This window comes from Antechinus flavipes, chromosome 3, assembly GCF_016432865.1.
Source record: "Antechinus flavipes isolate AdamAnt ecotype Samford, QLD, Australia chromosome 3, AdamAnt_v2, whole genome shotgun sequence".
Lineage (NCBI taxonomy): Eukaryota > Metazoa > Chordata > Mammalia > Dasyuromorphia > Dasyuridae > Antechinus > Antechinus flavipes.
The window spans coordinates 167,387,456-167,400,660 of NC_067400.1; the positions used below are offsets into that span (position 1 = coordinate 167,387,456).

General features: G+C 34.5%; 1 protein-coding gene across 1 annotated transcript in view; it reads right to left on the reverse strand.

Moving 5' to 3' along the window:
• Positions 1 to 1,478: 1,478 nt before the first annotated feature.
• COL4A1 (collagen type IV alpha 1 chain) overlaps positions 1,479 to 13,205 on the reverse strand; it is a 193,773-nt gene continuing 182,046 nt past the window's right edge. Inside the window, exons 50-52 of the mRNA XM_051984186.1 lie at positions 11,117 to 11,231; positions 6,005 to 6,177; positions 1,479 to 3,006 (exon numbers count right to left, since the gene is read on the reverse strand). Coding sequence (XP_051840146.1) covers positions 2,925 to 3,006; positions 6,005 to 6,177; positions 11,117 to 11,231 — 370 coding nt within the window. The 3' untranslated portion in view covers positions 1,479 to 2,924. The remainder of the gene's footprint in view (positions 3,007 to 6,004; positions 6,178 to 11,116; positions 11,232 to 13,205) is intronic.

Here is a 13,205-nt window from a genome sequence, read left to right on the forward strand (position 1 = left end):
AAAATCAGCTATTTGCAAATGACTTCCTGCACAACAGCTTACATCTTTAGGTCACACAGTCTGAGTATAGGTAACATAAGAACCTATTATGTTTTTATTGATTTTTAAAAGGATTTGAGTTTTTTCAATAATGAAAACTTAAAAGCTCTCTTCAAATCGAGATTTCTTACATGTGCATAATTAATTTTTACTAGGTAAAACTGTGGCTACAACTTTATACAAAACAAAGAAATATATGTTCACTTAAGGTGTTCCTTCTTGTCACAAAAAATGCTCTGTGCAAAGTCCAAATAAAAAGATTCACCATTCATAAAAATGTTCTCTAAATATTTACATTCACAAATGTAATTGTTCTACTTGCATATACTCTCAGAATATTTTAAAATATCTGAAATGAAATCTAAAATAATATAAAAAAATTGGTCTAACCATTCACACTGAAAAAAAAAAAAGAAAATGAAATGTGCAAATTATCTAGACCACACAAGATAAGTAGGTGGGTGGACAATCCACTATGTTAGTGCAACTGTGCATTTATATGTGCATATTTATATTAGACACACACTATAGAGAGTCAATGACCTGGGACCAAAATCGAGGACATTAAGATGACATTTAGGAAGCTGAATAGTATTGCTATGTTTGCTTCTGCAAAAGCCCATTGGAATACTAATATTCTCTCAGGGGTGTCATATGGCTATGAAAAATACTTTCAGGATCAGATACATAATGCATTGTTTGGCATTGAAAGCCCTTCATAACTTATTCCCCTACCACCTTTCTAGTCTTCCTACACTTTACTCTCCAACATATTCTTAAAAGCAGTGACAGTAGCATCCTGTCCATTCCATGAGCAAGACTTATCTCTTGGTTATTTTCTCTGGTTATCCTCAATGCCTATACATATATAATCTCCTTAGTTTCCCTTATATCCATTGTCTTCTTTGACTGGAAGCCTTCCACAACTCTTCTTAAGTCTAATACTTTCTCTCAGTTAATTACTTTTTATTTATCCTGCATATAGTTTGCTTTGTATTTGTTTGTTTCTATAGTGTAAAATCCTTCAGGACAGAATTTTTTTTTTTGCTACATATAATGTGTTATCAACAACTTATGTATAAAAAGTAAGATATGATACCATTAAAGACATGTATGTGGATAGACCATAAAATGATGAGAGTTTGAGGATGCTTTATCAATCCATAGACTACCTTTTGCCATATGTAATTACATAATTTTAACCAAATATAAAGTTAACAACTCAATGGCATAAATTTGTGTCCCTCCCATTTTCTTGTTTACTTCAAATAAGACTTGGAATCCACACATCTGGATATAGCCTATCATTTGATACATATTGATACCTGAGCAGTACCAGACTTTTCTAATACATATTCTCTAGAGGCTCTGAAGACAGCAGTTCATGAAACAATTCCCTTAAAATACATATTTGGAAGACATGCAGAATAAAAATAATCTATGTTATGAAAGGCTTGCAAATTTATTAATGGTTTATGCAGTAACTACTTCTTGTTAAAAGCGCTGGGTCAACACTAACAACAAATTAATTAAAGCTCTTTTTTTACACAAATATTTTTTATTACAAATTTTAATTCTTAAGAAATACACATTTTTAAGAAATGGCCTTATTATTTTTTTAAAAAAATCTTTGGAATCTTCTAGAGAAATATTGTTTTAGACACAAAGGTCCCTTCTGACTTCTTGTAAAAACATACCCAGGTTCTCCTTTGGTCAGTAAGAACCACTTTTACAATAGTTCATTAATGACAGAGCAGAATATGGCTTAAATGTAAAAATATAGCCATAAGGATTTACTGAAACTGTTTTCCATACCAATCTAGAGAATGAAAAATATTCATAAGATTAAGGCCTCTTTTTTAAAATCAAGTCATTCAGTGTGTGATTAGTGTTTAAAACCCTGAAAATATTAAATACAGAATAAAAACAGCAAGCTCAAAGTACATGTTTTACTATATTAAACACAATAGCCATGAATCTGGATTTGTCTTTGGCACCATACAATTTTGGTATTTAAGTGAATGATGAAAGAAAACTGATGTTTCACATTAAATATTCTATTGTTTCATAGCTCACTTAAAGGACAACAAATCTGAAAAGAAGAAAACTTATATAAGCTTCATTTTAATAGTGGAACTAGAACCCAAAACCTGATTTGCCTAATTGCTGACATCTATATAAATTACTAAATATATATATATCTATCTATTTCTGACCACATTTGGACCATCTTTATTCCACAGGAAAGTTGTGTTTTTCTGCAAAAGCAGGTGCATAGTACCACACAGAGCAGAGAGATATAAATTTATGCATTTGGTTTGGAAGATATGGCTATTTACTCCTTAATTATATTTGGTAATCCCATAACCTTTTTTTTTTTTTACATTACTATTATTTGTACAGGAACAATAAGTACATATCAAAGGACCTACCATTTTGGAAAAAGCTAGACAGTGATATAAACAACATTTATATCTGAGAAGGGGTCAAAAATGAATCTAAATATAATAAAAAAAATGTCAAGGGGGAGTCAAACAGTATGTAAGTCACTGCATACCTCCTAGCACCTCTTGATTTTTCTGACTGAGCTTTGGCTTTACACTCAGTACATGATAGCACACAGACTTTTTCTTTCTTTTTTTTTCTTAAATAAAAAGTGCCATTCGGTATGTCAATATTTGAAGCTTATTGTTGTCTCTTTTTTTCTTCTTCAGCAAGTAGAGAGGACCAATAAAGCAAGGCGTGTTAGTTATGCAAATTCCTATAAGGCACTTTACTGTTTTCTTATTCGACAACAGTGAGGTACACAGGATATATTTCTAGGGTTCATTGCTGTTAAAAAATGAATAGCACCATATTGTGACGTTAGCTGAGACTGGGAGTCATTATGTTCTTCTCATACAGACTTGGCAGCGGCTAACGTGTGTGCGCAGTTCTCCTGCTTTTAAAGTTGATGGAGTAGGCTTCCTGTAATCAAGAAAACAAATAGCTCTCAGGAGTCACGTAATGATTAGGGATTTCAAACAGTGGTGAAAATGTACATTTCTTTAAAACAACAAGGAATTAAGCAATGAGGTGGGCCAGTAGATAGAGTGCTGGGCTTGGCGTGAGGAGGACTCATCTCCTGAGTTCAAATGTGATCTCAGACACTTCCATAGCTGTGAGACTCTCGGCAAATAAGTAACTTAACCCTTTTTGCCTCAATTTCTTCATCTGTAAAATGAGTTGGAGAACTGGAAAATCACTGCAGTATTTTTGCCAAGAAAATCTCAAATGGGATCATGAGGAGTCAGACATGACTGAAACCACAAAATAACTAAAAACTACAAAATAACAAGGAATGCAATATTTTGAATGTATTGAATGTGATGTCAACTGGGTTCAAATCCCACCCCAAAGTCTTACTTGCTATGTATGTTAGGCTAGTCAGTTAACCTCTAGAGACTGGTCTCCTCATCTAAGCTGAGGAGGACTGAACTTAATGGAATAACTTGATGGAAACATCTAGTCTCAGTATGTCAGACTTGGGTTTAAAATTTTGTGGTTGTTCAGTGGCTCAATTATATCCAGGCTCTGTAATGCTATTGACTATAGTCTGTCAATATTCTCCCTTGGGGATTTCTTGGCAAAAAGGTATTAGAGTGGATTTCTCTGGTTTAAAAACACCCACCCCTTTTAGTCTGGTACTCAAGGACATTCATAATCTGGCCCAAACCTTCCTCTTTTACCTTCCCTCCCATTATTCAACAAAGTTAATCCATTCTCTTCATTGTCCATCATTCTTCCCCAATGATAGTTCTACTTTTTCTATATGCATTGCTGGAATACGCCCTACTTTCCTCTCCACCCAGCATTTCATCTTTCAGGTCCAGCTCAATCATCTCCAGTATAACTTTCCTGAACAACCGTAGGAAATTTTCCTGATTCTAAAATACCTTGAGTACTTATTATCCATATAATTCATAGAGCATTTGATTATAAACTGCTTAACTTTATTCAACTTTATATGTACCTAAGACATCTCCTCAACTAGAGTATAAGGTAAGTTTCTTTAGGAGAGGGACAACTTCACAGTAATGGTCATGTTTTCATGCACTTAGAAAGGAATCAGTAAATGTCTGAATGAAGTTAAAATCAAGAACTTTGAAAATGGTTTTGCCAAATTATTTTTAGACTGTTTAAAGTTTACATAGGTAGTGCCATATACATTGTTCCTGAAATTTCCTCCTTATTTCACAGCTAAAATTATTACATACTGGAAGCTTAGAAATGGGTCAAATTTCATCAAAACAAAAACCTTTATGTAAGCAAAGTGTGGAGTTCTAGAATTTTGGTCACCTTGGTTTAAGCTGTTTTTGAAATGGACACAACATGGCATGCATCAAATGAATCTAATCAGCCCTTTGGGGTTCATTGTAATAGGTTTTCCTTCTGAAAGCATTTTCAATTGAGTTATTGCTTCCAGATTGAACTACTTCAAGGACTTGTTGAAGGTATTCCCTTTCCTGACAAAAAAACAAAAGTCCCTTAACAAAATCTCACTCTTAACATTTCATCATGGAAAAGAAGTGAGAGTGACACAGAAGTGACTCTCTACTAAAGTCTCATCAATATCTTCCAATATTGCATGGAAGTGACCCTTCAAGGTTACACAAATGCTGCACAAGTTTTGGTAGCTCCTGCCAAGAGGGAGAAGCTTTGAATACAGACCAAATGCTGAAGGACCACTCCACCTAACTTTGGGGAACCTTATTACCTGGTTATCTATGGAATAATAAATTTTTAGTCACAACATTTTTATCGAAAAAAAATTCATATTTTCTGAATCATGGAATCAAATCCATTGATAGCAATGTCTATCAATATTATAACAGGAAATTTTAGCATTAGTGGCCCATCAATATGTTTATTGTTTTCATGGGATCCTATTTTTATGATTATGAAAATTTAGTATTTCCATCTCAAATTAAATTGTGTCTTTTTTGTCAATGTTAGTTTTTGATGGTACCTCAAAAATGCCTGCATCAACTATAAATTAGGCCTGTGTGTCAGTGAATTGTCTGCTGAAGTATAATCAGCAGAGAACATTTTACCTTTATGCAAATTCTCTCTGCCCTAGAATGCAAGCAGACAGAAGTATAGCAGGTCTTCACAGACTTTTTCCCCAAAAGTATTGCTTTTGGTAAAAGCAGAAAGACTTGTCTCCAGGGGTGAGAAGTATTTATTTCAGGAATGAACAGTAAGTAATTGTTCAATCTCCCTCAGCCTTCTGCCTCTGCTTCAACACAGACTGCAGCTGGTGCTAAATTAAGAATAGAGGGTTCATTATATGCTACTGTCCATTAGTAACTGGGCTACACTCCAAATTAATTTCAATGAGGTTATCAGTCACTAGGGAAAGTTGTTGTAGAGGTAAAAATTTTTGGTCTTGAAAATAAAAGTTCTTTTCTCTCTGGCCAAAATTGGTATATTTGTCCAGAAATTATTTTTATGGTCATGATTTACAAATATCTTTTGCCAAGTCACTCAGAGGACACAAAACAAAAATCAACTTAAGTTACCCAGGTAATGAAAACCTCCAATAAAAATTTGTTCAAGATGTGTGTTAGCTTTTCACTTCATTTTAAAATCTGTAATATTAGAGTATGTTCAACTATACTATGTTCAACTATACTAGATCAATTTCTATTGGATTCATCTAGAGGAAATGATATACTTCTGGTTTCAGTATCTGAACAGTGATGAGGTAAGCATATCAATATCAGGCCCGGGCCTGTTGTAGGATGTATTTCTGTGATCCCCTTGAGGCAAATGTATCCTATATGACAAAAGAAGAAGCAGCCATCTCCATTATTTTATAACTAACTAGATTATTATTTTGGTATGTATCAATAGGTTTTTGATGATTAATAGTGATATAGAAATAAAAGGGAAGGCCAAAATCAAGAAAAATTCTTGAACTTACTTGAACATCTCATTTCTTTCTATAGTAGCAAGCCAGAAGCTATAAGCATTTGCATAATAATTACAAGTCCCACGACCATGGCATTCAATGAAGGGTGCACTTCTAAATTCTTCTAGACAGGAACCAGGGGATGCTAGTGCCTGGCCAGAACCTTCGGCACCAGCGCTGGTGTGCTGGAAAACAAATTAGAATAAAAGATCAGAAAAATTCCCTCCCAAATGAATATGAGATTTATTGTAAATTAGAATGGGGGAAGGACAGTTACATCAGGAAACTGGTACATCTCCTTGCCTCATATGGTGACTATTGAAAACAAGCTAAGAATGAACAAAACAAAGACTTCACAGATTGCCATAGGGGATTCATGCTCTCCTTTCCTGGCAATAAAGCTATAAAGTTCAGTATGTAAGGAATTTGGGTGTACCTCTAATTGGACAATAAATGCATTCCTAAAAATTTATGTGTGAATCAGATTTCTATTAAATAGAACCACCTTTTCAATGCAAAAAAATGATAATACCTTCTCTAGAACAAAGAGTAATTATCTCCAAAATTATCTATTTATTAGGTTTGTATTTTATCTATTTGGTTAAGAGAAAAAAAGACTAAGGGACACATTTATTTAGGACAATATTCTGTGTTCCTTACTTCACCCCAAATGTTTTCCCCTCACTTTTCCATTGGCTTTTAAAGCATATAGGAATAACATACGATCATAGAATTTTAGAGCCAGAAAGGAACAGAAACCATCTATAACAACCCACTCATCTTACGAGTGATAAAATCAAGTCCCAGAGCCATTTAGTGGTTTTGAACTTGAGCTGAAGTCTCTTGAATTCCAGACTAATTCTATAATTCTATTTCCATTACATTCCATTGCACAGGTAAGGTACAGAAACAAAGAAGAAGAATTGAGTAATTCATGTCAAAAGTACCTACTAACTCCAAGCTTCCAAGTTCTTAATACCATATCCCTGTCTAGGTATGGTAGGCTATCACATTTTGTTTTCATAGGTGTGAAACAATTTAAGATTAATAGTCACAGAACCCTGGCATCTGAGTGGTGTAATACTCTTCCTCACAGCAATTTAACTTTCCCTTGTGGACTAAGTCATCTCTCTGAAATGGCACTTTACTAGAGAATGGGTGAAGATGACACTGCCTTTATAAATCACATAAGGTTTTATGGACTAATATTGTGAAATGGTTAGCTCAGAAGGGTAATTTGACTCCCCAGGTAGACTCAGACTTGTGTTCTGTGAGGCAAAGACTAGTCAGCCCACACCATTTTAGAATGACTTAGCACAAGGTAAGAGGCTAAGACTGTCAAATTCAGCAGTAATTGCTTGTCATATGGAATGATCTCACAAGGAGTTTATCTCTTCTCTAAATCATGTGTGGCTTATTGAGGGCGTGCTAGAAATAGTTTCTAAGGCTCAAGAGAACCAATTGTCAAATTTTCAGTGTGACCATTTATACCTCAGAAATCAACAAATGCTATAATCAAAGGTTGTTTTATTGTTTGGTTGATTAGTAGACCTAAGAAAGTGATGGAGAAAATATTAATAATGCAAATTAAACTTAGAAGTATGTCATGCATTCTTTTTTATGTTAAATATGGTAGAAATATATGTTGAGTTCAATATATGCATACATATTTACACAATTATCTTGTGGCACAAGAAAAATCAAATCAAACCAGAAAAAAATGAGAAAGAAAATAAAATGCAAGCAAACAACAAAAAGAGTAAAAATGCTATGTTGTGATATATCATACATTCTTGAGGGGCATCTTGTTAAACATTTATCAGCATACTTCTGCTTACGATCTGAATGTCAATTGAAGTTCAAGAGGTAGGGTTCAAAGAAGTAGTTTAATTGTCAAGTAACAATTGAAAATGAAATAGTTGTGATAGTTTACACATCAAGAGAACTAAACAAGCATAATACATGTCTACAAAATGTATCTCAATGCTATTCACAATCAGAGACAGAATGTCGGATTGTATGGACCATGCATCTGGTCCAATATAGAATTTTTTATTTCCTCAATATGTTAGAACTAGAATCCATTCAGTTTACTTGTTTTCAAATACATTTTCTCCCCACGAGAACAAAATTTGTTTACCAGAAGCAAACAGTGAGGGGTGGATTAAGTATTAAAAATATAGCATGATATGTTTTATTTGTGCATGACATTCTCATGATAATCATGAGAATAATAATATCTAAAATTTATATAATTATATTTATGCTATGTACCAGGGGGCAGCTTGCTGGCGCAGTAGACAGAGTACTAGGTCTGGAGTTAGGAAGATTCATTTTCCTGAGTTCAGATCTGCTACCTTGGTCAAGTCACTTAATCCTATTTGCCTCAGTTTCCTCAATCTGTAAAATGAGCTGGAGAGGGAAATAGCAAACCACTCCAGTATCTTTGCCAGGAAAACCCCAAATGGATTCATGAAAAGTTGAATACAATTGGAAAATGACTGAATAACAACATTTGCCATGTACTGTACTAAACACTTTATATATTTTATATCAATTGATCTCACAACAACCTTGTGAGATAAGTGTTTTTATTAAACAGCTGAGGAAACTGAGGCAAACAGAAGTGAAATGCAATCATACACCTAGTGATTATCTAAGGCTAGACTTGAACTTAGATCTTCCTGATGTCCAGCTTAAAACTCTATCCATTTCACTGACTGTCTTTACATATAAAACATGCTTCTTGAACTAAAACTTCCCAGATTATTCACTTCAGTGCCTCCTCCGGATCATGTAGTGGATGAAGAGCCATAGTGTTAACTTTTCTATACAAACTTAGATCACCACAGAGAGTAACCAGCAGAAATTGCAGTTGCCTAGAAATCTGAGGAAATGTTAGACATCTATGTAAAACCTAGAGAATTTCAGAATCCATTTCCTTTTTTATCCAGAAAAATCAGTGTTTCAATTTCATAAATTGCAATTGGTTATATTCCCCCTTTTGAAATATCCTACTTGGTGGTATAGCCCAAAGAAAGAATCCTGTTCTCTTTGAAAAAATCAATCTGACCTGTCTTTGAAGTCCTTTGGACAATTTCTCAATGGAAAATCATTCTTATATTTGAACAAAGTGAATATTCTTCACAGACTCCTCATCCACCTTCTAATTGTGATGGGTAAAGTTATTTCACTTTTCAAACCAACTTTACATTCTATACATTGAAAAGGAAATAACTAATGTTCTGCCCTTTCCCTTTTGAAGATGACACTACAGGTAGACAGCATTGTGCCTCCTAAAACAAATTACAGCCTGGCATACTTTTTAGAAATGGCTACTGCTGGTCTTGAAACTGTGGTTAAATCTGTAAAAGGGGAAGCTGCTGACATTTAGAGGCTTATTCTGATCTCCTGAACATCATTATCTCTATATGCTTTTGATTTTGGCAATCATATTCTAGGCCTTTGTGTGAATGGCAAAAGAATAAGAGAGACTAAAAAAAACTACTTTCCTGCATCTCTTTTCACTTCACCTCTACTCATTGAACTTATTTTTTGTACATTGACACAGATTCCATTTAGTGTGATACCAAAGTGAAAATCCCAATATTTTATTCAAATGAAAATAATCTTTTTATTTCTTTTTTAGCATCAGAATTCCTCCATAGTCTCTTCTGGAACCTTTAGTTTTCTTTTTTGCCAGAGTTAAGCATTAACATTTTGAATAGAGAAATACATAACTATATTTTTGACAAGAACATGTTATCCATTAAAATCCATGCATTTTTGTTCTATAAGAAATATGAACTGTACTGTGTTCAATGTGGAAAAAATGCAAAAAAGTACTTTAATATTTAATTATTTGAACAACTTCTAAAAATAAACAAAATAGTAATTAGTATAAGTCACTCCCTCTTTCAATTTAGCAGCCACCTGATAAAAGAGCTGTGGTCCTTGGGACAATATAATTCCATAGCCTGCAAAATATCACCATAACAGACAGAGCAGAAAGTGACAATTGTGAAGAATCCAAGACAGGAAAGGCATTTCTGTGGAAAGTAAATTGTTCATCCTAACCTTTCAGGGAGGAGGCCAGCAAATATCAAAGGAAACTTGGCCTGAAGAATTAAAGGATTTCATAGTTTGACGTAAACATGTTTTGGACGGAGACTAAAAGTGACTAAAAATAGGAACAATGAAATCAGGGGGGCCACAATAAAAATATTCTCCAACAAGTTAAAACAAAACTCAAATGATTCTTAGAAAAGTGTCCAAAGAAGGCAGAACTTCTCGGGGAAAATATGGTACCATTCTTGGCTTTGTCACACTGATACCTTGCATATTACCTGGCACATAATAGGCAATTAGTAAAAGTTTTTTTAAATGAACCTGGCAGTTTTGATATAAATACTTAAGGAGAAGAGCCAGTCAGTCATTCCAATGAAGTATAAAGACCAGCTATTGGCTGACAATCAAAGAGAAAATATATCCAAAATAAACTCCAGTGAAAGTCCATCTCCTCAATTGGATGAGCTAAAATTATCCAATTGTATTTTTCAGGTGTTTCTCCCACTCTACCCCCCCCCATTCAGATTTTTTACTAGTAAGTGTGTTGTTGTATTACATTAAAATATATATATCTCCACATATTCCATTATCTTTTTTCTTCTGAAAAAACAAACAGGTTTTTAGACCCTTAGGAAAAATTGTCACATTGCTTGTGCTAGAAACAATTCAATTGAACAGCTGAGGACTGCACTCGGAAGGTATATAAATGTTTCTTCCATTTTCCAGAAGGGTTCTAGTGTTGTCTATTCTAGTATTGAATCCCCAAAGGTGAATGACTCTAGGACCCTAGGAAACAAACATATGGTGCCCAAATGCAGAGTGGGTAAAAGCCTGTAGTGCCTTGAAAGATATAACTAGTAATGAGACAAATATGGAGTGAAGGACTCGTTTATTTTCCTATCTGCAGTATTCAGTGACTAAAATCTCACAACAATGAAAACAAAATTGCTGTTACTTATAGCTACATAGTATACATAGCTATATAGTACATAGCTACATAGGATCAATAAAATAGGCCCTCCCTACAGGAAAGATATGGCTTTCTATACCACTTACCATAACAAAAGAATAGCCAATCCAAAGTGATGACCATCCACTGGGACACTGTGGTATTTGGATTGTCTGGCTATGGACTGCCATCACCATGGCAGGAGCCTCACATACAGCACACCTGTGGAAATGAGAGACAAAACATTTAGTTAGATGTCAGTAGCCTCCTGCCTGCAGGGTTTTTTATTTATTTTATTACTGAATGGAATTTCACAGATTACCTAGCCCAATCCCTAAAGCTTGAAAGCTGTCTACAATATGCAAGAAGTGGTTGCATTTTTCAAATTCACACTATTCAAAATTTTAATATTGCAAAATAGGATAACTTGTTCCAAATCAATGGAAGTATACAGTATGAATTTGAATAATGCAACTGCTTCAGGGAATTCATTATTTGCAATAATTGAGACCTAGTTGTACTCTCTAGAGGTCATCCAGTCTCCATTTGTAAACCTCTAGGGATGGAGATTTCACTCAATCTTATTACTGGAAGTCTTTACTTATTGTTTATTAAATCATGCTACATCTATCACTGGGCATCCCATGATTAATGTTACAAATACATGCCACTTGTCTTTCAAAAATGAAACCAATTGTTTTCAGGCAACTTACTATAAATATATGTTTTACATCAGACTCTGATGATTTGTACAATCTTTCTTCAAGGAAGCTAGGGAAGAATAATTTAAACCTGAGCATTCTTCTATGTAGGGGGAGGGAGAAAGGGAGGGAGGAAGGGAGAGAGAGAGAGAGAGAGAAAGGAGAGGAGAGGAGAGAGAGGGAGAGGGAGAGGGAAAGGGAGAGAGAGAGAGAGAGAGAGAGAGAGAGAGGAGAGAGAGAGAGAGAGAGAGAGAGAAGAAGAGGAGAGAGAGAGAAAAGAGAGGAGAGAAAAGGAGAGGGAGAGGGGGAGAGAGAGAGAGAGAGAGAGAGAGAGAGAGAGAGAGAGAGAGAGGAGAGAGAGAGAGAGAGAGGAGAACCTTTGCACCAGACCTAAGGTAGAGTGTTGTGGCTGAAAAAGCTGTTAAAAAGACATGACCAAAAAGGGAAGTACTAGGAAGGGAGTGGAGACTACTTTTTCAAATCACTATGGGACTTTAAAAATTTCTCAAGTTAAAATAAAACTCTTGAACTACATATATAGGAATAAATAAAAAGCATATATGATCCTTAGATTTGCTCAAATTTTATACAAAAATACTCTCATTTGGGGAAATGAAGCACATTTGTAAAGACTGGTTTAAAAAAAAATGTTGTTTTTCAAAAAAAATTAAATACCGACAGTGAAGTAATTGCATTCAAGTCACAAATTGAACAAAATGTTAACAAAGCTGATAAATGAATATAAATGCAGTTAATAATTATACCTAGTTGTGCTAGAACATTTGCATGAAAATGCATGAAGAGTAGGTGGAGAACTTAAATTAGTCATTTGATTTTCATTGGACTTTTGTGTCTCTGTGTGTGCCGTTTTCCATTTTATTCACACAAATGCAGATGAATTAAAAGGTTTCATGAAATTGGTCTCATACAGCTGCTGCCATCTGCTTGCCAAACAGAAAATAAGAATACTGCAGGAGAGGAATGGTGCCTATTTAAAGTGTCTCCCTCAGAAGTAAGGAAGTTGTTGGGGGAGGTTTTAGTCCACAAGTCAGGTAGGTTGGAAAAGATGATGAAACTACAGAATTTCAGAACTAGAAAAGGCTGCTAGGGACCTGCACAGGCAATGTCACCCATGCAGAATAACAACTCATTTATAAGTTATAGTGCTAAAGAGCTGCCTGGGAGTACTGAAATGTTAAGTGAATTCCCAATGATCACAAGATAATGTGTATCAGAGACAGGACTAGAACCAAGATTTTCTTGATTCTGAGACTAGTAGTCATTAAGCCATGCTGCTCTGTAAAAGGGATCTTACTGATATGGCCCCATAATATTGCCCCATGAACCAGTTTAAAAAATATAATTGGGAAATACTTTAAAATAAATAAATAAAATACAAGAGAATAAAAATAATATTAATATCTGGTTTTCTAAGTTAATAAGACGTCTGCAAGAATCCTTATGTAAGGTGAAGTGGCTCTCATTTCCATTTGAA